General features: G+C 47.5%; 1 protein-coding gene and 1 long non-coding RNA gene across 8 annotated transcripts in view; one reads left to right on the forward strand and one right to left on the reverse strand.

The window, feature by feature from the left end:
* Positions 1-21,158, reverse strand: HP1BP3 (heterochromatin protein 1 binding protein 3). 4 transcript variants are annotated; one of them, XM_064397071.1, is made up of 13 exons: positions 21,137-21,158; positions 12,972-13,169; positions 12,457-12,559; positions 11,078-11,228; positions 10,567-10,726; positions 9,402-9,545; positions 8,500-8,580; positions 6,620-6,774; positions 5,803-5,893; positions 4,971-5,130; positions 2,895-3,006; positions 1,851-1,988; positions 1-1,132 (listed from the first exon to the last, which is right to left on the reverse strand). In XM_064397071.1, the coding sequence occupies exons 2-13, from the start codon at positions 13,065-13,067 to the stop codon at positions 847-849; spliced, it is 1,677 nt and encodes a 558-aa protein (XP_064253141.1). In that variant the 5' UTR covers positions 13,068-13,169; positions 21,137-21,158; the 3' UTR covers positions 1-846. The 4 variants fall into 4 exon arrangements, with proteins under 4 accessions (XP_064253141.1, XP_064253139.1, XP_064253140.1 ...); XM_064397069.1 differs by lacking the exon at positions 21,137-21,158 and adding an exon at positions 20,515-20,605; XM_064397070.1 differs by lacking the exon at positions 21,137-21,158 and adding an exon at positions 17,837-18,888.
* Positions 20,742-25,444, forward strand: part of LOC135285117 (uncharacterized) — a 16,570-nt gene continuing 11,867 nt past the window's right edge. For 2 of the 4 annotated variants that reach the window (XR_010350117.1, XR_010350115.1), the window contains exon 1: positions 20,747-25,052. This is a non-coding gene — a long non-coding RNA (uncharacterized LOC135285117). Of the gene's footprint in view, positions 25,053-25,444 lie in introns of all 4 variants that reach the window. The other 2 variants (XR_010350116.1, XR_010350118.1) reach the window with 2 other exon arrangements.

Consider the following 25,444-nt stretch of genomic DNA (forward strand, 5'->3'; position numbering starts at 1 on the left):
TGGAATCTAGTTTCATTTTATTTTAGCAAACCGCATGTTCTTCACTTATCAACATCTCTACATTAGCAATTGTATAGCTCTCCAACTTCTCTTTAAAAAAGGGTAAACAAGAGGTGACAAACTCAGGCTTTTCATCTCTTAAAAACATTTGAAAGTTGGATTCAAGAAGACTTTGATATATTTTGGTTTTAAGGTAACAGATGTGGTGTGGAAACACTAATTCAAATCACCCGCCTAACCGAGAGCTGCCCCTTTGGGAGCCCCTCTGGCACCAGACCCTCAGGGACACCAAGGATCCGACTCAGCAGCCAGCCCTGGGCCTGTGGTGAGGAGAGCAGCACCTCGGGGCTCAGTGCAAGTGCTGTCTGTACACAGCTCCCTCACGGGAGCACCAAGGACCTCAGCATGCAGGGATCTGGGGAGGACTCCTCTGCCACGGCACCTTCTCAGTAAAGAATCACATTCCCCTGATCATCCTGTTCCTGCTGTCTAAAGGTATAAAGATCTTCTCTGAAGAATTGTTTTAAAAGCCAACCCTCCCCCCCAAAACCCACGTGGAATACCATAAATGTACAGATTAGAGACGTCCTAGAAAAGTCCTAAAATTATTGCAGAAAGTAAAGATGACTCGTTCCAGGGGAGGGGCAGGCACGAGGCACAGCATCAAGATCTAATGAATGCTCGGGTTGGTTTGATTTAGTTTTCAGCTTTTCCCCATCGTTCAAGAAAAAAAATTAAAAAAAATTAAAGAAGTGTTTAAGCATCATAACTAAAATACAAATGCACGTTGACTTATAAAACAAGATTGTGGATTTGACCATGGGATTCCCTGACATCAGAAACATTTTACTTTTTTGCCCGGAGAGATTTCCTCATGGTGGATTTGCCCTTGGCAGAGGGTTTCACTTCCTTCCTCCCACTGGCTGCTGGTTTCTTGGAAGAGCTGCCACTGGAGGCTTTCTTGATGGCTGGGGCTGCTGGTTTGGCTTTCTTAGCAGGGGTTTTGACCTTGGGAGGGGGCTTTGCTTTGCCCCGGCGGGCGGTGGGGGTTTTCCTTGGCTTGGGTTTGGACTCTCTTCGCTTCATCGGAGGGGCCCTGCTCCGGGACTTGGGGGGTGGTCTCTTCTGCATCCTGTCAGGAAGAGACAGCACAGGAGCTCAGTGGAGGCACAAACAGTACCCAGAGCAGAGCTGCTGTCAGCAATTTGCATAAATGAAGCACATCTTGGCATCCCTGTCCTTTGCCAGCACATTCCATGAGCTAAATCCCAAAGAGCAAGAGCTCCTCTGGTAGCTCTACACTGAGCACTTCCCATCCCTACAGAGCTGCCAGCTTCCAACCCCTTTGTTAGGCAAATAAACATATAAATAATGACAGTGAATCAGTCAGCTGTCAGAACAATTAAGAGCCCTAAGCACTATCTCTCCTCTCTAAATGGGATTTTATTACTTAACAAACACTCATATTAAGTCCAAATTCTGAGTGAGGCAGGTCTCATATCTGGCTACAGAGCTGCAAATAATTACTGTAGGGAAGAATTTTTTAAAGGAAACAATAAATACAAAAAGTTCTACGTGAAACATCACAGTTTCTAAAGCAGGAGACTAAAAGCAATGTAAAGAATAAACACAGGCTCTCATCTGGAGGAGAAAAGAGGAAGGCTTCAAACTATGGAATGGGAGAGGTCAGTATCTCTGGAATAAGGAATAATTAGAAACTTCTGCCAACACCTGTGAGCAACAGCCCTGTGGATAGGTGACCACAGTAAGAGACACACCTGAGCACTCTGCAGCTGTGACAGACACCTATTTCACCCAAAGGAGCCCACTCATCTCTCATGCTGCCATACCTCTTCTTTGGTGGTGGCTCTTCCTCCTCAGACTCTTCCTCTTCAGATTCTTCTTCCTCCTCAGATTCTTCCTCTTCTTCCTCATCAGATTCCTCAGAATCCTCATCCTGCTGCTTCTCTGGATAGAGCACATCTGGGCTACAAGAGGGGTCTGGTCAGAGCGTGATTTGCTTTTAAGGTACAGCTCCAGGGTAGGCGAGCCCTGGGTGACCCTGGCTCTCCTCTGGCACTGCAGCCTCCCCCTAAGGCTGCAGCTTTAGCCCAATCCAGAATCACCCCCAGGAACTATGTGACTGCTGCTATGGTTATTTAGTCTCTGCAATGGCAGAAACATGACAGCCTGGGAATGTACCAGCCCTAAGCTGTGCCTTCTCCATTTCCCCATTTTTCCTATCCTTCATTGCTCCTTCCCTGCAAACCCAGGGAGAGAACAGCAAAGGGGTAGGATCAGACTCCAGCAGCTAAGCATGGCTGAAGCTGTGGGGGCTCACATGTGCCATAAAGGGAGCTGGGGAGCAGGCACTTCAATGTCTGTGCTGCCATTTGGCTCTTCCTGGGATGCCAAGGCCTCATCCCAGGGCTCCACATGGCGCAGCACAGGATCAGCTCACAGCAGGAGAAGAAAGACTGGTTTAGCCTCAGTAGCTAATCTAGGTCATCCTCCCTCAAGGAAGGAACAGCTGGATCCTGCTCCTTAGGAGCATCCTGGCATGGAGAACCCACCCCACTCCCTGCTCAGGTGAATTGGTTGTAGCACAGAACACTTAAATAGCCCAGCCTGCAAAAAAAGCAGCACAACAGACTACCTGAGAACACTGAACCCAGTATTTCTACTGCCCTTAAAAGCTTCTCTTGCTAATGAAGTCAGGTTTCTGTTCGCCCAAGTAATGCCATTATGCAGAGCATGGGTGACAATGTGGCAGTTCACCAGTGAGTCAACCCTCCACAACCTCCCTGTAAATAGCAGGCTGGCTCATGAACTCCAGCTCTGATACCTGAGCTGTGCAAAACTCCTGAACATCATTTTACAGACAAGCTCTTTACCTGGGATAATAAGGGAAGCAAAGTTGAAAGGTTCCACTGAAGCCTTTCCCAGAAATTTGCTCCATCCAGCCATTCTTCTCACATTTCTGCAGGGTTCTCTTCAGTAGATGCACTGTGAGAAAGAAATCCAAGAAAAGCTGTGTTACTATCTTTATCCTCTTGTCTGACCTTACTGCTCTCTACTGTGCCCTCTGAAATCAGAGCTGGAGTCAGGATGGGAAATCCTCTCAGTCAATTTGAGCAACATACGAGATATTGTTCCTGAGCACCTGGCAAGAGTGGCTTTAAACTCTCCAAAGGAAGGAGTTGAGAACAGTGCACGTTTCTGATGTTATCATCATGGGATGCTCCTTCATAAGTCATTCAAGAGCACCATGTAACTACGTCCAAATTTAACCCAGGTCTCAGACTGTCCTCTAAAGTGTGTTTTAAAACAAGCCTTTTACCCTGGTTTTGATCTCCTCATGTTCTAAATGTTGTATGTGTTGCATCTTTCCCCATACCATGGTTTGCTTTTTGTTTTGCTTTTTAAAGGGTAGAATATTTGGTCTAGAAACACAACAAATGGACTTCTTATTCCAGTCTTTTATTCCAGACTTTTATTCCAGCCATTCCATTGTGTACTGTGTAAGAACTGAAACTCAAACTGTGCAAGTACAGGGGATCTTTGTCTCTGGCAAAGGGCTTGGGTTGTTTAGTCAGTTCAGAACTATTTTCAGCTTGAATTAGAGGGGCCATTTACATATTGAGCTCCCAGGAAAAAACAAGGTTCACTCTCTAGCATGTTCCAAAGTTTTTATAACCACCAGGCTGGTTCCACTCTGGGTGTCAAAGGTCAATAACAGCACATAAGGGATTTGACTCCAATCAAGTCTAGTTCTGCAATGAGCCATAAACTGGGGAGGAGAGCAGAGCTCTGCTCTGCAGTGTGTACCCGCCTGCTTTTCACATCTCACCAGATCTTCCTCCGGTTCTCTCAGAACAAAGCAGAGATCATCAAAATTCTTTTTATGTAATGGAAGGAGAAAGAAAACAACAGATTGCAAGCTGAGGTTTCCTTATTGGCCTTGCAGGAGTGACAAGCACTGGAGGCTGGCTCAACACAGTTCCTAAGGACCAGGGACATTTCCAATGGTCCTGAAAGTAAATCATGCGAGGGCTTAGGAAGCCTGGAACCTCTTTTCCCTGCCCTGAGATTAAGAAGTCACACTCAGCATCAATTTCTAATTGGCAGAAAGCCTCAGGGCAGCTTCTTCAGTCCTGGAACCTGTGCTGTGTGTCAGTAACCCTGCACCAAACAGCTGTGCTCCAGCTGTGCTCCAGCTCTGGGTAAAGACTGTGGGATCAGAAACCTCCTCTCTGCTCCTGAGGAATGGCACCAGCTCGGTGAACAAACACCACAGGAACAAACTGATCTATGTTCAGGTTTGAGCAGAGACCACTGTGACTTCAGCCTGTCTCTATGGACCTCCAGCACCAACCAACTGCATGGGGGCTCAGCCCAAACAACCCAAAGAAGCCACCAGAACATCTGCTTGAAAGCCTGTGCTCAGGCAAAAGTCAAACCAGACATTAGAGTCACTCCTGGGAACAAAGACATGCCAATCTCCCTTCCAAATAAAATACAATTAGCTTTTCTCCTTATTTGCTTGACCTTTAAAAAATCAGATGCAAAGTAGGGCCTCAAACAAATCAGTAAGAGGGGTGCTCGTGAATTTTTTAAAAAAGTTAAACTACACAAGTTGTCTCAATAAAAAGCAATTAGGAACTGCATTGATGCAAGCTGCTGTCCCTTTCAAAGCAGAGAGATATGAAATCAACTTGGTGATTTAAGAACAATAGAAGTACTTAAATACTATTCCCCCTTCCTGGCTATAGACAAGAAAATCATGCATTCTGTCTCAGGAACTGGTTTGAAAGCGACTGATGGGAACTAAAACCCCAGAGCATCTCTGCAGCACAAAGGGCTGAGCAGCTGCAGCTCCCTGCAGTTTAAAGGTGCTGCACAGGCACATCTGCAGCTGCAGGACTCTCTCTGCATACAGAATAGAAGCAGTACAGGGATCAGTACTTTACCCTGCAAGTTGGAGTTGGTCCCTGGGTAATTTTCCAGGATATACTTCTTCAGCGCTGTGGTGGAGCAGGTCTTCGGTTCGTTCATGGCCGCAATAGCAGACAGGATGGCATCTTCCATCAGAGTCCCACCCAGCAGGGGCTTCTCCCCTGATTTCTTCAGCTATTTTCCAAGGAGGAAGAGAAAAGCATCAAGACAAAATTCTCCCAAACCAGGTCAGGACAAGCTCCTCTGCACCAGGTGGGTCGGCGCTCCTGCATTAGCACAGATACGTTTAATATTAAAACACTGCACAGGGAACGCTGCTCTCCCAGCTGTAGGTGGGAGGACAGGCCTAGTCAGTCAGCTGGCCTGGGGGGCTTTATCAGCAACACCTCACCCCAGGCCCCAAATACACTGCAAGGATGTGGCAGTCTAAGGGCCTATTGCTCAAGGGAGGAAAGAAAGCAAAATAAATCACATCTTCCTCCATCCCACGGATCAAATGTACCCAAGAGCCTTCCGTGGTACACACATGAGTAAAAGATGTTGCAGGCATCTGGGGTACCTGCTGCACTTCCAGTGAGGGATGGAAAGGAAAGCTTACCCCACCAGCTCCCTACTGTGCTGGTGAGTCAGAGCTGAGCAGTGCATGCAGCACACTCAGCAAGGGAACAGGGGTCTGCTCCTGAAACGGAGACCGAGAGGAGAACAAGAGTCCTACTGCTTCACAGCTGGACAAGTGCTGGGCATGCCAGGCTGCTGAAGAAAGGGCTGCCCAGGGAAACCAGGGGACAGGGCGCAGTAACTGACATCCAAGGCTTGTGGTCAACAAGGATGAAGCCAGTCTCTGACCTGGAATGTCCCAGATGCTCCCTTCCCTGTGATCTGCTCTAACTGGCCCTTCTCTACAGCTCTCTGCAGGGCGTTCTTCAGCAGCTGGGGTCTGAAACACAGGAGGAGAAAGCTTTACTGACACACACTGACAGCTCCAAAAACAAACAGAGAAACAGCGCTTTGCAGCATGTGAGCAGAGCAGCACTTAGAGTGTCTGCCTACATGCAGACACTTTAAATGGAGACCTGTCAGCGAGGCTCGTTGCCCGGGCAGAAGGCGGCACCACTCTGGGAGCTGAGCGGTGGCACGGGCTCGGTGCCATGGCACCGCTGGCAGCTCCGGGCACGCGGCCCTGGCAAGGACCCACTCACCTTGAGCAGCACATTTGGATGTGGTGGGCACTGAGCTCACAGGCAAACAAGGGCTGACAAAACCCTGTTAGAGGTGACATGCAGGGTTTTCCTAGTTTTGCTTCCCAAGCCTCAGCTTGCTCCGTACAGGTCAGCTTAAAGACTGCGGCACGTATGTGCTGGCTAAAGCATCCAGATCCAAGGGCCGTGAGACCCTGAGGAGAGCCCTTCACATCCAGGCAGTAAAGGGATGTGGGTATGGATGAGGTGTGCAGAGCAGTGCTGCTGGTGGTGTCAGGAACAAAGATGGGATGTGGAGGGACACAAGAAAAGGCGCAGCTTTTCCTGAAGTTTTCCCAGAGGCCCTGCCACTCAGAGCAGCAGCTGGCTTAAATACCAGCTTGAATCATTGTGAAGTGAGATAAAACCAGAGGAAGGCCCTGTTTCCCCAGTCCTCTGCTTGCTAAAGCAGCTCCAGCACTTACCTTATATCTACTTTGAGTTTGGGGTAGTACTGAGACACGTATTTCTTGATCAGGCTGTAAGAAGCTTCCTTGGGCTCACACAGGCGGGTGAAGGCCAGTGGCAGGACATCCTCCAGCTTCACCTGCTGCTCTGTGCTCAGGGCTGAAGTGCTTTTCTGGAACACACAGACGTGCATGCATCAGCAGGGCCTACAACTCTGGGTTTCTGAGCCAGCAATTCACATGTGGGGATAACTGCTCCTGACACTGGCTGCTGAGCTGGAAATTCAGGAGCTGTAAGGCAGCTCTTTAACAACTTAAAACAGTTTGCAACTTAAGAGATATACAGAAAATCTGGCTGAATTTTCATAGGAGTTTTAGAAAGGCTTTACAAATAAAAATTGCTGAGTACCTAACATCTGTATTTTTAATTATTTCCTTTCTCTTGCTATAGACATCTTCCTCTGCCACACTTCAGTGAGACAGAAGAAAAATCATAGAATCACAGTATTATTCAGTCTGGGAAAGCCTTCCAAGATCATCAAGTCCAAACATTAACCCAGCACTGACATATTCACCACCAGACCATGTCCCCAAGTGCCACATCTGCAGGTTTTTTGAAGACTTCCAGGGATGGTGACTCCCTGGATCCCCTGTGCCAATGTTTTACAGCCCTTTCTGTGAAGATAATGATACATGCTGACACGAAACTTAAAACTCATCAAAGACAGAACCTGTTTAAACAAATCAAGTCCTCCCCTTCCCCAAAATGAACAGTTAAACAGGAGTCCTTTTTTTTTTTTGGAAATAACACAATAAAATCTTGATTGAAGCCAATGCTCCATTCTGAGTTTTCCTCCACCTCTTTTGTTACTATGAGAGGGGATCATCAGGGAAAACTGGTCTGTTCTTTATACAGAAAATGTGCTGAAGTTCAGTGATTTGATGCTGAAGAGCAGCTCTGCAAACAGTGCATTGGTGAGGGAGCTGCTCCCCTGTCAGCCAAATTCATCCAGAACATTTGTTTTGCTGCAACGCAGAGAAAGTAACTGGGGACAAAGACACCCACATGCTGCAGAGAGAGGTGATGTGTCAGCAGGTATCAGTTGCCTTGCTCACACTTCTTGTGGAGCCAGTGAGCTCTGTTTAAAAAGTTCCACTACAATTAGTTTCCTCCAGGGCCCTACACCAAGTTCAGTTTTAGGGCTTTTGGTCTCCCCAGGAGGCAGGAGATGACCACCAAGGTGTTACATGTCTAACATCACCTGTCTACTCCCAAGGGATTGGCAATTCCAGCTAAGCATTTTGTGACTGCAGCTTTAGGAATGTGTTCCACACACTCAACACAGCATGGAGGGGAGATGAGAACTGCTGGAACCACAACTAACTGTGAAGCTCAATAAACCATCCCCTTCCCCAACAACACTGAGCATCAACAACTTTCTTCCAGAAGCCTTAGGACATTTTCTTCTTCCTCCCTCTGTCCTCACAGCTGATGGGAAAACGTTCCCCTCAGTCCTAAAGATTGAAGTCTTCCCTTTATCCACACAACAGATAAAACACACACAGCAGTAGCACAAAACTCTCTTCCAGTACCTGAGAGGCACTTATCTCTGCCCAGTAAAGACAGAAGAAGAGTTTCATGGTTATTCACTTCTGTGTCTCTGAACCAAAGCCTAGGGGGTTAATGTAAACATTTTTAAACTGAGATTTTGATCATTTGACTTGGGTTTAATTCCTCACAGTAGTTTTTTAATACCAGTGGGATGGGTGTTTTAATTGCTGTACTTGTGGAGAAAAAGCTCAGGAAGGAGGAGAACACTGGATTGAGAACATTGGGTAAGGTCCATGTGTTTCAGTGCAGTACATTTCAGAGCGTTGTTTAAAATGTTCCATCCTACCTTTCTGTCTCTGGATTTTGGAACAGTTTTTCCTGCATTAGACACCACCACAAAGCTGCCAGAAGCTCCCTTTCCTTTCACCTGGTTCAAGAGAAAGTAAATTTCAGTCCTTAGCAGAGTAACTCGGAATACTAACAACCTGAGAGCAACTCATCATGATGCAGATTTTGAATGCACTGTCACCCTGCAGTGGGCTTTTATGGCAGAGGCCTGACTTGAACCCACTGAAACTTCTGGAAGATCAGAAACTGCAGCCAGACATTGGGACATACTCTGCTGTGCTGACCAGTAGATCCTGACAGATAACACAAGCATAAATTACAGAGTTAAAACCCACACTGCTGCAGAAGTGACACCGCTGGACTCATGTGCTGCTGCAATGCTGTGTGACACAACACCCAAAATGGCAGGAATTGCACAAAAACCAACGGTGCCAAGCGTGTGACTGACACAACAGTGCTGAAATCCTGCCAGCGTCCAACAAAGCAGGGACAGAGGTTGAGGAACCTCCACAAGGGAGAACATGCTCATTTCACAGACCTTCTAATGAAGTTAAGGAATTCCTATGCAGTTCCCAGAATCATGGAATGGTTTTGGCTGAAGGGGATCTTAAAGATCACCCAGTTCTACCCCTGCCATGGGAAGGAACACCTTCCACTATCCCAAGGTGCTCCAAGCCTGGCCTTGAACGCTGCCAGAGATGGGGCAGCCACAGCTTCTCTGGGCAGCCTGTGCCAGGGCCTCCTCACCCTCCCAGGGAAGGATCATTTTCCAATACCTCATCTAACTCTGTTCTCTGGCACCTTGAAGCCATTCCCCCTTGTCCTGGCACTCCAGGCCCTTGGAAATAGTCCCTCTTCAGCAATGCCATCTCCAGTGCTGCTCCACAAAGCAGCTCTTACCTGCCTAATGATTCCCCTCTCCAGCTCCCTTTTCAGTGCTTGCTTCAGGAGGTATCCCCTCCTCTCCAGCTCCAGGGAAGGGTATTTGTGGATGATGTATTTCCGTATTGCAACGACCGAGGCACCGCTCTTCTGAAAGCAGGCCTGAAACAGACACAAAACATCAGAAACCACCCACACTGGAATTATCCTGAGTGGGGTGGGAGAACAGAGATTGGACTGATGCACACAGGCCACCACAGGATGCCAGGGCTGGCCTTTTTCCCACTGTGAATCAAGTATAAAACATGACTAACAAAATACTTAACTTTCCTCTTCTGAGTAGCTGAAGAGCAACACAAACAACAGAAAAGCAGCACAGCAAGCACATATCTACTATTCCCCTGCTCTGAAGCCCTCACACAGAATGGCTTAAAATACAAAACAGTCACCTTTTGGCAACGCTGCACAACTGATTTACTAACACTTTATTAATGCCAGACTGAGTAACCACTAAGTCAGAACAACCTGCCAATTATTTTTTTTTAAGAAGATGGAGGATTGACATCAGTAAACTAGCAAAACTTGAGGTGAAGTTCATTTTTTGAAGCTAGAGGGAAAGGCTATCTTGTAATTAAGGCTGGTGGTGTCCAGGCCTCCTCTGAAGGGAGCGACCAAGCCTTGAGGGGAGAGCAGCAGCACAGCTACAACAGCAGAGATCTCCTCTTACAGTCAGGAGGGACTGAGTAAACCAAGACCAAGTAAACCAAGACTTTGGATTGCAGGTTTACAGCATCTCCATCTGTACTGAGTTTAGAGTAAGTTAATGCTAAAAGAAAGCACATGGATCAAATAGATGGATGAATCCAGGTAAATGAAGTTAAATGTGGCTAGGAGGCACAGCAAACAAAATTACGACAGCAATCAACCAGGTTATGCCATCCTAGCTGTTCCTCATAATGTAATTAGGGAGGGAAACAAATTCTAAACAAAGGAATCAGCTACAGGGCCCCTCATCATCCTCATGGACTCACATGCCAGCTCCATGGGCTTCCAGGCACAAGCAGACCCATCTTACAGACTGAGCTTCCTGCTAACACACAGCACTGTCACCTGCACCTCAGCAAGCTGAAATTGCGTGTTTAGGACACAAATTGAATAAAACCCCCATTTGTGTCCTGCCCACCTTGATGGCCTCGGTTAAAATGGCATCCATTTTGGGCCGGGAGGTGGCTGCCATCTGAGTCTGCTTCTGTGCCCGAGCCAGCTGGCTGGCAGAGAGCGTGGCCCACGCAGGGATGGTCTTCTTCACCTTCTTCTCCTTCTCCTTGGTCTGGTCCTTCTCTCTTAGGGAAAATGCAGAGCAATGGTAAGAAAAAAGGCACTAAAACAAGCCAGCAAGCAGGACAATAACAACAACAGCAAGCCCAGAATATCTGACATTATTTAATGTAACTTAAGGACTACTTTGATGTTTCTATTAGTAAGAGAGAGACCTTGTACTCGTATTCAGTTTCACATGTTTGAGAACAGCAGCTCCATGTGATCAGGACCTCCTTCCTTAGAAGCATCTTAAGGAGAGGCACCTTAAGGCACTCATTTTCCCTTTTCTCTCCCACTATCTTCTCTCTCTGTAGAGTCTGACTTCCTTTAGGACCCCACCTAAATCCCTGAATTCAGCGCCAAGTAAGCCTTACTCCTTTTTGGTTTCTTCTGAGGACTTTGTTTCCTCCTTCCCTTCATTCTCAGGTTCCTTTGGCTGTTCTGCTTCACTGGGTGCAGCAGGCAGGGTTTCAGTCTCTTGCTCCTCTCCAACAGAGGCAGATTCCTCAGAGGTGGCTTCTGCATCTAAGAAATGTGAAAAAGGATCAAGTTACTGTCCAAAACCAGCTTTTATTTTTTAGGAAGGTAGAGGGAAGAAAAGCCAAACTTAAGAACACGCCCCACTAATTATTTCCAACCAATTTATTTTCACTAACTTAAATGTGTTATTTAAAAGCAATTTAAAAAGTGAAGAAAATTACTGAAAAGAGTATCAATAAAGGTGCAATCAGCCCTCAAATGCCAGAATAACTGCAAACAACATCATGCAACATTTTCACAATTAACCACTTCCAACAGTGCTCTCTTAACTCCACAAGTTGCTGTTGCAGACAGGCCTGGGATTCTAAGAAGTAGCTTTGCTTATGACCCAGTTATTTTCAAACACAAAAGCACCTGAAGGATAATTACAATTCCATCACATTTTCCCAGACTTGGCAAAGCTTTAGGTGGCACGTGCATTGGCAGGAGCACTTGTATATCAGAAGGATCAAATCCAGTCAGAAATCAACTCACCAAGGAAATAAAAAATCCATAGAAGTACATTTAGCTGAGAACAGGCATTAGAGCCTGGGCTGCCTACTAGATAAAATGCATATAAACTGAAATTCCATACTCTTTGGATAAATAACTGCCCACCAACACTGCTCTCTGCAGCTTAAGCATTTCTGATACATTCCTGTGCAATTTTCCCATGGAGGTCTTTAAAATACAGTGAATTAAGAGTCAGTTTTGTAGGTAGTTTTTTTTACTTGTGACACCAAAGAGGACAACGTCAGTGAAACCAAATGACTGCAGTCATGAAATGACACATTCTGGGACACTGAGGCCAAGCTGCTAAGAGCAGGCATGTTAATATCAGGCTACATTCCATAACATGTTGTGGTAAAACATTTTTGCTCAGAAAAATTAAGAAAAAAAATTGAATACTCTGTTTTCCTATTCATTAATTGCACCTTTTGGTCTCAAACCATCTTTCTGATGCTACTGAAATTTCATAATTTCTTTACCCTAAAGAATGTACAAACTTTTTTAAAAGGGAGGATATTTAGCCATATTTTCACGTCTGGAGTGACACAAGGTATAAAAGACAAAACAAGTGGGTTCAGACTGAAAACAGTGTCTGCAAAACACAAATCCTGGAAAAGCCTGTGACAGGGAGCCAAACATTAATATTTGCATCCTGGCTGTAGGGTTTTCCAGGAGTTTGAGAGCCAGCCTGTGTTTGGATATGCATGAACCCTCGTGACTGTACCTGCTTTGACCTCTTCCCCTTCTGCAGGTTTGCTTTTGGGAGGGGTTTCTCGGGAAGAAGCGTTCACCGAGCGGCGGATTGGCATCGTGTCGTCTTCCACTTTCTACAAAAAGCATGTGAAAATCAGCACAGATGCTGGAAACAATTGGAAAGTTTTGAAATGGGATTAAAGCAAATCAAAGCAGCATAGGTTGAAATATTCTGGTTTGGATTTTTTAGGATGTTAAATGACAGTAGCCCTCAAACCAGCTTCTTCAAAGCATACTAGGAGAGGATAGTTCCACATTTTATGGGTATAAAAGAAATAATTTCAATTCCAAATTAAATGAGATGAGCATTTGAGGATTTTGACAGACACATCATCTCAGGGAAAGCAGGGAAGGGGAAGCAGAGTTTGTTAGACTCCCAGTCGAGTTTCCTAGAAGCAGGGCAGAAAGAGTACTGAGTAACCTTGAGCAGGACTGGAAACCAAGGACTGATCCAAGGGCAAGCTTGGAGAAAGGGCCAGCCCCTACCTCACTTAACTTGTCCGTGTGGATCAGCTGAGCTCCCGTTAAGAGTGGAAGCGCCTTATGATGCACGGGTTCAGCTTCAGACAGATCAGTCGACATTTAAATTAATTTCTAGACCCAAGTGCAGGTAACTGTGGAGCCCCAGGTTTTAACCCCAAGGACTTTTTCCTAATGGTTTTCACAGTGCAGTGAGGAGTCAACCTAAAGTACAGAAAAGATGTGGTGTGAAAATTAACAAAACAAAAACATCTACGTCCACGTACCTATCAAATTAAAGATTAAAAAGAAAAGGATAAATGACTTACAGCTCATGACCAACACAACTGACAAGCAACACTTGCATTCAACAAAGGTGCTAAAACATGTATGCAAACTGGTGAGCTATGGGTGGAGCAGAAATGGGAAAGGTGCAAGCCAGACCTGCTCCATTAGAAGATGGCTGAAAGACAAAAAGGCTCTTTAAGTCAAGGGCAAGCATTGATGAGATGCAGCCACTGCACTGTGCCCTGAGTGAGGGAACTGGTCACTCAGAGACTTTGGGTAAAAGCAGGAGCTGGCACTTGGAGCTAAGGCATGACACCATTACATCTGTCAGGCAGAAGATACAAGCATTGGGAACCCAAGCCATGCCCCTCAAACTAAACCCCATGCAATTTAAAGAAATGAAGGAATCTTTTGACAAAAACAATGACAATCAGAAGAACAGCCTCCATGCCTTCTACCAGAAAACAAACTTGCCAAAGCTCTGCTCCAAACACATGCACTGTCATGGATAACAAATTGGGTAAAGCTTAGTATAACCCTCATCAAGTCTCACCCCCTACTACTACCACACTTTTACAGCCTTTCTTACCTGCTGCCCACCTGCCTGCACTGGCCTCTCCAAGGAGAGGGGCTCCACTAATTCCATCACAAAACTGGGATTCATTGGCTCATTCACTTCCTCACAGAATCCCCTCTAAAAACCTCAGAGGCAAAGCCTCACCTCCAGCAAACCACAGCTGGACCTGCCCCAATTGCATGCAAAGATCAAGCTCAGCCTGCCCTCCTCCCCTCCTGACAGACAGACAGCCAAATGCCCTGTTTTCACCTCCTCTGGGCGTCTCCTTTTGCTCAGAAGGCAGGCACTTACCATAAACTTTCTCTTTCAATAGGTATTTCTCCAGCCTGGGTGTTTTCCTCTTGAACAGACCCAGCAGCAGCCCCAGCCCTGCTTTCAAGCTGACTTTCAGCACAGTTCCAGCACTGCTCTCCCATTGCACAGCTCTGTACCACACCAACACCACTTCTGGCCCAAAAACACAGTGCTGTCATTGCTCAGCAGTGGATCCCTAATCAGTCAGAGGCACTTCTGACAGGAACTGAACAGCCACTCTGAAAACCCACGGGGAGCTGGTCCTGCCTCAGCACCAAGGAAAGCAAAGCCCAACGGCACTGGATGTTTTCTTCTGAGGCAAAGCAGAAAGATCAAAACACAGCACATGCCAACAAAACAAAAAAATGAGATGCATGAAGCTTTCTTGTGAAATGTCAGGATGTGAAAATATACTAATTGCCAGCTAGAATATACAGAATTTAGCACAGCACTTAAAAAAAAATTGGCCTGTTTTGAGGAACCTTTCTTCCTCAAGTGTGGAAAGTGAAAGGAAAAAGAAATGAAAATTTTCACCAGGCTTCAACTCAATATTCAGTGTTTCTTCTAGCAAGCAGAGTCTAAAGCCCTTTAAGGAAATGCCAGAAATTTGAAGTGAGTCCTAAAATAACCAACTACAGATTCCCCCTCAGGGAAATCAGTTGGGGGCTACAAAAGACTCACTCCCTGGGATTAAAAAACACACACAAGCCACACTGTGTCTTGCATGGTCCTGGGGTTTAATTATTTTTAAGCTGTTTGACCTGCATGACACATGCACGAAAACAGTACTCCCAACTTTGAGCTAAAATTCCTCAAGTTCTGAAAACCCTTTTGTTTAGATGAGTGTATAAAGCACTGGAGACTTTTTGCTCTCAAGAGTACAACTTAGCACAATTCCTCACTTCTGTGCCTACAACACACGCAAACAAGCCAGGATGCAGCAGAAATTCAGGCTTGTTGATCCCTCAGCATTCCCAGGCATGGATCATGTCCCAGGGAATCAAAGGGGCAGGAGGGCACTGCCCTCCCGACTGCAAGGCACGGATCTCCAGGGCCAAGGTCAGAAGCTGCACCTCGTGAGAGCATCCTCACAGGGACTGTGCATTGCTTCCCACAGGGGCATCAAAAGTGGTTTTCTGCACTGAGCGTGAAGTGTCAACCACAAACAGGCCTGAATTCAGTTCTTCAAAAAGATAAAGCAGAGAAAGAGAAAGTTTTGCAACGACAATGCAGAAAACCTCATTTCCCTCTCCAAATAAACCAGATGTGCATAAAGGGGAAATCAAGTCACTGTTACCTGGACACACTATTTCAAAAGACAGCTTTAAACAGGAATCACAGCTACAATTACAACCATCACTCAATAAAAAAATGGAAGTAACAAGTGTGTTCTGCATTTACACAAACACCAAACAAACATTGTGATTTGAAAGGGAGTAGAGGTCACCAGCTGAGGATGCAGTTTGCAAAGTGATTTTAATGAACATTTAAATATGATCAACTGTCAAAAAATTATAATCACATCAGCAGTGAAAACACCACCAGGATACTAACCTTCACCAAAGTACAGAAAGTCACTCCTCACAGAGTTACACCTCTTTTTCTACAGGAAAATTGCAGGTTCACAGGCTCCTAGACAATCATGAACTGGTTATTCCAAAGCAGGTAATCCAGCTAGGAGCTAATAAGCAACAAGCCCCCCCAAACTCCTGGATTTCTAGATGAGTAGGAATGTGTCCACCCTCACAGCTCAGGGAGTACCTGCTAATGGAAAATCCAAAGGTACAGAGAGTTTTTCAGGAACTACTCTGAACCACTTATAGCAATTTCCTCCTGAACTACCACATGATTAGGAATAAATAAAGGGAGGCTTCAGGTGAGACACATATTTGATAATATTTTCAAAGCATGGAGTCCCTCCACTAATGTAAGAGACACAAGAATTAAAAATAAAAAAAGTCTGAGTTCTTGAATTTCTGCTGGCTGTAAGATTTTTCAACTTATCTCAGCATTCAATCTACTTTGAGAGAAAATGCTTCAGGATAAATTAAGTTTTGAATGTGGCAATCCAAGTGTCTGGCTGACAGAAGCTCCAGCTGACAGGGACTTAGGATAGGGTGAGAAGGCTGAAAACAAATATGCAATGGAAAAACAAGGAAGTGTGTCCAATCCTGGGCCAGTGGGGTGTCTCCTTACTGTCACACGACACCTGTGGGTGACTGATGTACTTAGATGTGACTGGGTACAAAGCACACACACCACCGGCCTGGAAACGAGGTCAAAAAGGGCTAAAAAAAGGTTTTATGCACTTGCAGGTTAGAAGGCAGGGCGTCAAGGGTACAAATGCAACAACCTGACAAGTGATGTAAGCAAGAACAGCTGTTTGTTATCAGAAAGCCTTAGAAAGCAAAGTAAAACTGGGTTTAAAAATCAGGCTATCAATTACTAACAGTTATTTACTACTCTGTAATATGCAAGAGTACTTAAATGACTTGGAATTGCAGAAAAAAGCCACAGGAAATGTTAATACTTCTGCAAATCCAAATCAAACATGCCAAAACGCATCACCTTCTAAACTGCAAGCTGCACAACTCTTTAAAGCTTTGTCCCCCTGAAATCCTCCAAGCTGTTCCCTAAAAGCCCAGCCCAGGTAGCAGCAGATACTTTGTCAAACCCTCATATCTACATAGTCACAGTACATCACCCAGCAACATCTCAGATACAAATGTGTCTGTCAGGAGCTCCCAGCTGGGGCTGCCCTGCCTGCCAACTGTTCCAGCACTCTGCCTTTGGCTTTTCCAGCTCATCGAGCTGCCTGTGGTCCTGGCCAAGTCAGGAGAACTTAGTCATTTAAACCAGCCTAAAGTCCTGCAGATTAATAAAATATGTTGTTAAATTAAAAAGAAAAAAAATTAGATCCAACTTCTGATCCTCATTTGTCAACCCACTTGGAAACTCCCTCGCATGTGCTGGGCACAGCTGATTCCCACCACTCCTGCTGCATCCAACAAGTTTTGTCCCAGTCCTTAGTGGCACCATTCCCCAGGAGGTGTCCCAGCTCCCTGGAACGTCCCCCTGGCTCAGCTCCAAGGTCTGCACATGCAGCTCTCCTGCATGGAGGCTCCCAGGGCTGTTCAGGCTCCCTGAGCCCTGCACAGAGCAGCTTGTTTCCATTAACCAGGAGCAGTGGGCCAGCACACAGCCCAGAGCTCTCCTCTCGCCAGGCAGCCATCCCTCAGCCTCTTACAGATCCCATTTCCACCCCTCCTTCCTGCATGGGGTATGGGGAACAACAAACCCCAGGTGGTTCAGGGGAGCACAGCAAAAATCCTCCACACTTCTGGCACCCAACCACAGGAATTCCTACACTCACAGACCCAAAGGAGGGTTTTTTTAAGCCTAAAGATATATTTCCATTTGAAAACATTTTTGTTCAGTGTTGAATTTGAGCCTCTGACTCGGAATGCCATGAATGTGACCCAACTTACACCTTGCCTGTCCCAATTTTTACAGAGCACAGCAAAAATTAAACCCTGCCCTTCTGTGCACACAGATGCTGCTTTCAGTGAAGACAAAGAAAAAATAAAATTGGTATGTTACTAAAGTGAGACTGATGCTCCCGCCCAGGGCTGAGCTCAGCACTTGTCTCTGTTAGGGTGCAACACCAGCAACCCCAAGCCAGCTCAATCCCCACATCTGCCCATTAAAACAGAAGTAACCAGCCATAGCTCACCTTCCCTGCTCTCCACACAAAGAACACAGCTCAACAGAAAACCACGACAGGTTTCTGATCCTCTCCCCAGCAATCTCTGACCTGCACAGAAGGCAGTAAGAACAGATTGTTTCCGTTGCCTGGATTATTTTCCATTCCTGCACCCAGGGGTTTTTCCTCATGTCCCCAAACAGCCACAGTCAGCGAGCAGCTTAAATTACAGCATCATCATACCTAAAACTGACACAAACTTCAGCCAAGGGATTCATGTGAAGCAGAATTTCTGCCTGCACAGGTGTCTGAAAATAATCAATCTCCACACTGATGCTCAGTGACGGGACAAGCTCTGAGGAACAGTTACAAGTTTTGAACAGTTTTTGGCTGGAATGGCCCTGGATCCAAATTCTCCACACTCTGTCTGTGCCACATGGCCACTGAGGGATGAAATCAACCCCATTAGCTTGCACAGGGTTCAGCTTTAAGTTTAAAACAAGCTCAGGTCACAAAGTTAAAACAACTCCAACATGAAAATCCCCTGCTGAAAGTTTTCATAGCCTTGGATAAAATATCTTAATTCAGGATCCAACTTCATGAATTTTGACAAACTGCTAACACCTGAATGAAAATTTAGGCTGCAAGTGTTACATACCAGGGCTTGAACTCTTTATAGGCCATCTCCTCCTTGTCTACATAGATTAAATTTATAACAACTGTATAAACCTCCTCCCAACTACTACTTATTCAGCTATCATTTATTATTCTACAGACAAAACTATACACGATAAAAGCCATTATTTCATTGCAGTCTGTAAGAAATCTACCCACACTTCCCATTATAGTCCATCAATGTAACACTTTTATTCCCTCTCACAGAAGTTTAAATCCTCTGAGGACCCCAGGTCACTTGTAACTAAACGCTGCCAAGAGATTTACATGTCACTTTGGCTGAAAGGGAAAAAAACGCAGGAAAATACATTCTGAAAAAAAAAAAAAGCAGTTCAGGAGCTTCTGCCTGGCCAATGTGCATGATGAATTGAGAAGATCATTAATTAGCAAGCTCACACAGGTAAACAGGAGAAAGCTCCAAAAGCCACCTTTTTCCAAGGTATTTATACCAGGTTCTTTCCCCCAACAGGAATGATGTGGTTTTTTTGTTGGTTTTTTTTTTTTCTCTCTCTACTCATTGCTGATTTCCAAGGATCTCCCACTCTATGCAACCATTTTTTGAAGTCTCACCTGAGGAAGGTCTGTGCTCCCCTGCCCAGTCCATCAAACACCTCCCCTCCTGAACTCAGGTCCCTCTCCTCTCACTGCTCTCGAGGAGAAGGGACACTGTTTACAAACAGAAGCACTCCCCAACCCTTCCCGCCTCAATGGCAGCTGCCTGCCAAACACTGCTGGCCAACTCTTTCTTGAAGATGCTAAAAATACTATTTATGGTCAAGGCAAACAAAAGTCACGTGCTGGGAAATCAGAGTGCAACACTTAACAGTTAGTTAAGAATGGGGAAGTGACACACTTGCTAACCCAGAGATAAATTAGGGCTCCTAAGAAGTGAGAACTACCCGAGTACCTGAGAAATGCCACAGCTATAGCCAAGCGATCAGTCCCTGCTACATTGCTTAAAGGAGCGAACACACCCACAATCTCACATAACCCAACTTTCCTTCTGCAGCACAGGCTGGGCAGTTCCCCAGTGTTCTGCACACACTGGTTAGTGGGAAAACAGTTAAAATACACGTGGTAAGGATTTGTTCTGAACAGTGCTCCCAGTCTGGAGCAGGTAAGGTGATGGGGCTCCCTGACCTGGCAAGAGCCACCGCAGAATCTGTTCCTTCACTCCTTAAATCTTTGAGATGTTTTACCCAAAAACACCCCACAGCCTAGAGCGGCCAGAAGATAAGGATAGAGGAACGGCAGGCTGCCTGGAAGAGCCCCGCTCCCTCCAGAGTGGAACTGAACAGCTTTCTCCACAGAGAGCCCGTGCACTGCGGGAGGAGGGTGATTAGCGCTCCTCAAGCGAGCACCCGGCCAGGGAGGCTCTCGGAGCAGCCGGGAGCCCCACACCCGGTCTGTATCCATCGCTCTCGGCGCCGGGGGCGGTTAGGGACCTCTTTTATGCACCGGAGCCAGCCTGAGGCGGCCCCCGAGCGGCGGCGCTCGCCGGGCGCTGAGGCGGCGAGTCAGGGCAGGCAAAGCCCCGGACACCCGGGCGGCCAGAGGCGGCAAGGCCGCGGCGGAGCCAAGGCGCTCCCTAAGTTTATAAATAGCCGTTATTTATTGTGTCGCGGCCCTGCCAGCCCCTTCCGCCGCTGACCTTCCCCGGGGCTCGCCCGGTGCCGGCGGGACGGCAGAGGCGTGTCGGAGCCCCGCGGCTCCTTTGTGAGGGCCCGCACCCCGCCAGGCCCCGCCGGGCCCGCGGACACCCGAGGCCCGGGGCCGCCTCCTCGGGCCTGCGCCGGGCCGAGCCCGCCGCGGCATCGAGCCGTGCCCGCGCAGCGTGTCGCGGCTCCCCGTCACGGCAGCCCCGCTGCCCCCGGCCTGTCAGGGCAGGGAGGGCGGGGGGGACGCGCTGAGGGCAGTTCCGGGGCCCCTTCGGCGGCGCCGCCGGGCCGCCCCCGCGCCTCGCGCGCAGCCCCCGCGGCCTCCCGGGCGCGGCCCCGTGTCCCGCGCGGGGGGCGGGCGGGGCCGGGACTCACCGGGCCCGGCGGACACAAAGCGGCGGCGCCTCCAATGGCGGCGGCGGCGGCGGGACCGGGGGGGGGGCGGCCGAGGGGCGGGGCCGAGCGGGGGAGGCGGGCCCCCGGCGCGCGGCGGGGGGGCGTGACCGGGCGGCGCTGCTGGCCAATGGGAGGCCGCGGGCATTTTTCGAATGCCGCCCCCTTCCCCCCCCCCCACCCCGGCCCCACCGCCTCCACGTCGCGCGAGAACGCGCGCGTGCGCGGTGCGGGGCTGCGCGCGCTTCCCGCCGCTACGGCGCTGAGGCGATTCCCGCCGGGCGGGGCCGCTGAGGGGACACGGCAACGCCTCGGCCCCGCCGGGCCCTCAGACCAGCGCCCTCAGCCCCGCCGGGCCCTCAGCCCAGCCCCACGGGATCCTCACCACAGACCCCCTGCATCCTCAGCCCAGCCGCACTGGATCCTCACCACGCCGCCTCAGCCCTGCCAGAACCGTGTGTAGGAGTTCCTGTGTCACCCGCTCCAGGTGACGCTGCCTAAGCAGGGGTTTGAACTCGATCTTCTCCAGAGGTCCCTTCCGACCCCAGCTATTCTGTGTGTAGCCGTGAATTCCCGTTCCGGAGCACTCCAGCCTGTATCTCACCTCTTGCTGCGTGCTCCTCTCACCCTCTGCGCTATCCCCAGTGCTGCCTTCCCTCTGCCTCAGCCTCTTCACCCCCATCCCTCATTAGCCGTGTAATTATTGCCTGCCGTAATTACACCCGTCCCAGTGCTGAGGTCTGGCTGCGAGCTGGGAATTTTCTGTCACAACATGCTCACAAGCTCTCACATGTGGGAAGGATCCCTTTCCTGATGATGCTTTGCTGTTTCAGGCAGTTTTTACCTGTGCCTCCACTGCTCAGGGTGAGGATTATCGAGGCAAGGCAGAGCTGAGGTGTGACCCACACTTGTATCTTCACTGCCACAGTAATCTCAGCTGTGCAGATACACCGAGAGGTAAAAGCTAAGCTTTTCCTGTGTACCTCTTGCTACACTTTTGCTCCAAGTTTACTTTATTTAGCTAGACCCATGGATATTCTTTCTTTTTCCCCTTACTTCAAAACCCACTGCTTTACCTAACCTTCAGTTTAAGGTAGAATTCCTCAATTCCCTACCTATTCTTATTTTCTGTCATAAGCATGCTTAGAGTCACAGAATCATTAAAATTAGAAAAAAAAAAACGTTAAGGTCACTGAGTCCAGCCTTTCCCACGGCACTGCAAAAGGCACCACTAAACCATGTTCTCAATGCCACATCCACGCATTTTGAACAGCTCCAGAGTGACTCCTGTACACCACAGCAGTTTCATCTGCTGTCTCTTGTCCGAGCAGTTTTCTCATTTTTGTTTTCTGCACATAATCTTTACCCATCTCCTGCTAACCTCTGTCCCCATCTGTGTTTTTATGATTTGAACACCATATGGGCACTTACCCATTTATTTGGGCCCTTTTATCCCTGCTGTGATGGGAAACCCCTCTGCGAGCACATTTAGAAGCATTTACACCATTCAAAGCACTGCAGAAGTGTCTTATTTCTGCACTAATGCCTGCTTCTTGTCCAAGCTTTTCCCAACTCTTTCCCCTGTAGGTGACTACCTTAAGTTTACTTCACCTGAGAATGTCACCTTCTCAAGGCTTGTGAGCAAAGCCTGCCCTGTTCAGTCCCCTCCACTCCAGAGGATCCGTGTGATGTGGAGCCCAGCAGCCCTGGGAGTGCTGCAGACAGATGGCTCCACTTTGCTGAACATTCCTGTCTTGCCCGTGAGTGTGAAGCAAGCCCTGTGCAGCTGCAGAAAAATGTGTTCTTTGGCTTTTTCCCCCTGCGGTGCCTCTCTGGCAGGAGGGGAAGGTACAGCAGCAGGGAAGAAGAGGGAATGTGCGCCTTTGCTACTGAGCTTTAAAATACCAAGAAGGAAAAGATGAAATCAGACCAGCAGCTCTCCTTTTGCCCACTGCAAGGATGTGCCCCAGCACCCGTGTTGGCTGAGCCATGGAGCTGCAAGCAGAGGAGAAAAGCTGTTGTCTCCTTCTCTGGTTTTTACCTCAAAATCCATCCCAGAGGGGAAGAGCAGACCCTTCACATTCCTTACAGCCACACTGCAGGATCACCACCCACTGCTCCGTCTCCTCTGCTCCACTTTTTGGACAGGTTTGTGTCATTTGTCCCTGTTCCTGTTCCCACGGGAATGAAGCCGTGGGAAGCTCAGAGCCAGCACAGAGGAAGGAACAGGGAAATCCATGGCCAGGGAATCAGGCTGCAGCAGGGAGCTGCTGCCAGAGTTATTTGTGACAGTGTCAAGCACTATCACTGTCAGAAATACTTTTAATAAGTATTAAACACTTTTACTAAGCACTGTTAATAAGTACTAAGCCTTCTCAATACCTTTCCTGCCTGCAGGTGCCATGGACTAGTGAGATTCCAACTGTTTTTTCCCCCAAAATAATTCCATTTGATTCCACCTTGCTGTCCCTTAGAGCTCTTCTGAGCCCCCCACAGCTTTGGGCTCTGTGCTGCTTGCAGACACGTGCCTTTTGTCCCAAGGAGTCACTGCACAGTTTGCCAGCCAAGGGTTTTACTGTTTCCACCCAGTGGCCAGAGCAATGCCACAGTGTTCTTCTCCTACAAACACAGAACCTGTTGTGTTTCTGCTTAGATACAGCTTTGAATTAGGCTTTAAATCTGCTCACGGAAACTCCATTTCAGGGGTTATTTTGTTGACTTTCTTACCCTACACCAATTCATATTTTCCCCACTTTTCCACATGTTTTATTTAAAGTGAACACTTTTGATTCAATAAGCACCCTTCTGTGAGGCTTAACAGCTATCTGCTACATTATTACCTTTTTTTATTACATGTGTCAAACTGTGCACCTGCTGAAATCATCTGCTGCTGACACATTCTCGATCCTGCTGTGTCTTTGTTGCCAAATGCTGTTTCAACATTGACCTGCAGCTCCAAACTGCAGCTCTGAATACATTCAGGCCTCGCCTCTGCTGTTGTCACCCCAACTTTTTGTTGATTTTCTGCTTTTCCACTTTTACCTCAGCTTTTACATTTATATTAGGAAGCCTTTTATCCCCTTCTGACCTGCAGTCCACCTGGCCCAGGGAAAATTTGAGCCTTTTTTCCAGCCCAGCCCATGTCTAGTCACCACCAGCCTGGGAAGCTCTTCCCTGTCACTCTGCTCTTCCATCCCTAAAACTCCATGTTCTGCTGCTGCTTCTTCAGCTTCTTGTGCTTTGAAAAACCAATCCAATATCATATATACACATAATCCAGTATTCCCTGAGAAGCTCTTTACCTTCAGATCCCATCATCCCTGAATATGTATCCAAGGGGTTGCTTTGGTTCTGTGCCCAGCCATGAGGGGATGGTCACTGCTCTCTTCAGCTTGACCCTGTGTATCTGCACAGGGAGTGATGCCAAGCACAGCAGTCCCACCACTGAACCAAACATTTAATTCGTGTGGGTCTCTCACTTGTTGAGCCACACACAAACTTCCAGAGGCTTTCTGCCCACAGCAAGCTAAGCATTACACAAGGAGCAGTTCCGTGCTGGTGTTGCCCTTCCTGCAGACACACACATAACTCTTGTCTTTATGCCTGAGCTGCTTTTTTAGTTCTTACTTCCACTTTACTTATTAAGGGATTTGTTTCCCTTTTACATGTCCTGTAGAAATAGGGACTTTTAGTCCTTTAAATGGCATTTTCCACCTTGTTGCTGATTCACTTCACCAAAGACATCTCTAATGACCACCAGAACAACTCACAATTCTCTTTCAATTCGTCTTTACCTTTTTTCAGCTTCAGAGTCTGTCATCCCTGCAGCTCCCTTAATTCTATGCAAAAATCACTCCTTTTCTTCTTTCAACCCCAAAATGCATATTCTGTGCCTCTTCATGGCTTCCAAGATATCACTTTTGATTTCTTTATTCCTTGTCAGCTTCCTAATAATTAGTCTTCATACTTTTCCCAGTGTCACTCTATACCATCTCCCAGCTGATCTCCCTAGCTGCCCCTCTCACACCCTTAAGGTTTTACTTTCTTATATTTTCAAACATTTTCCCCTTTCAAAGGGGTACCCCATTCCTCTATGCATTTTCAAGCCAAACAACTCACTTTTTACATCAGATCTAGCAAGTGAATAAAAATACACTTTAATACACCAAAGTTGGTTTCGTTCTGAAGCAGGTGTAGAACAGAAACACCACTGCAGCCAACAGGAATTTGGAGCAGGAAAATGCTATGGACTGAGCAGCCTCCACAGGCTGCTGCTTTTCTAGAAACACCTTAATTTGAAATAGATCCCGAGCACTAACGAGGTGGGTGCAGCCATCACTGGAGGACCAGGGGCTGGAAGTTGTGATTCCTTCTCTACACCACTTTTGGCATTACAGTACTGACTGATTTTACCCAAAGCAGGCACATAAAGTGACACCTCCACTAAGCAAGGAGCAGCTGAAGACCACCAACTCCACACTGCACAGGGACAGCTCTCCCAAAGCCACATACCCCCACAGGTAAGAGATCAGACAGCAGGAATCTCCTTAACTCTGAACCAAGCAGGGTTTTGGATGAAAACCAGTGAGCTGCATGCAGGGGCTGCTCCCCTCACCTGGGCAGGCAGTAACTTGCTGCCAGACCTCCTGGGTGGAATGGTTTTGCAGCCACAAAAGCTCATTTTTGGCTGCCTCACATGCACTGCACACCCCTGCCACAAGCAGCCTGGCTGGACTCTGGCCTCTGCAGCATATGAGAGCAGTGCCATGCCTGTGAGCCTTGCTGGGAAGACAACTGAAGAGCAATTTAAAGCTTTTTTGGTGATGGTTCTTGCTGGAAGAGCTCTAGAACTGGCTCACTCGTCTCTCTGTGGAAAACCTTGTAAATTGGCTTTTCTTTGAGATTCTCAGCT

The sequence above is a fragment of the Passer domesticus genome, chromosome 22 (genome assembly GCF_036417665.1).
Source record: "Passer domesticus isolate bPasDom1 chromosome 22, bPasDom1.hap1, whole genome shotgun sequence".
Taxonomy (NCBI): Eukaryota; Metazoa; Chordata; class Aves; order Passeriformes; family Passeridae; genus Passer; species Passer domesticus.

Excerpts from the sequence above, each read along its gene's own strand:
- HP1BP3 (XM_064397071.1), bottom strand. The coding sequence starts at position 13,067 with ATGTCGACTGATCTGTCTGAAGCTGAACCCGTGCATCATAAGGCGCTT. Across the intron at positions 10,727-11,077 it reads TCAGAAGAAACCAAAAAGGA|AGAGAAGGACCAGACCAAGG; the intron begins GTAAGGCTTACT and ends ATTTTCCCTAAG. Across the intron at positions 9,546-10,566 it reads TTTTAACCGAGGCCATCAAG|GCCTGCTTTCAGAAGAGCGG; the intron begins GTGGGCAGGACA and ends TGTCTGTTTCAG.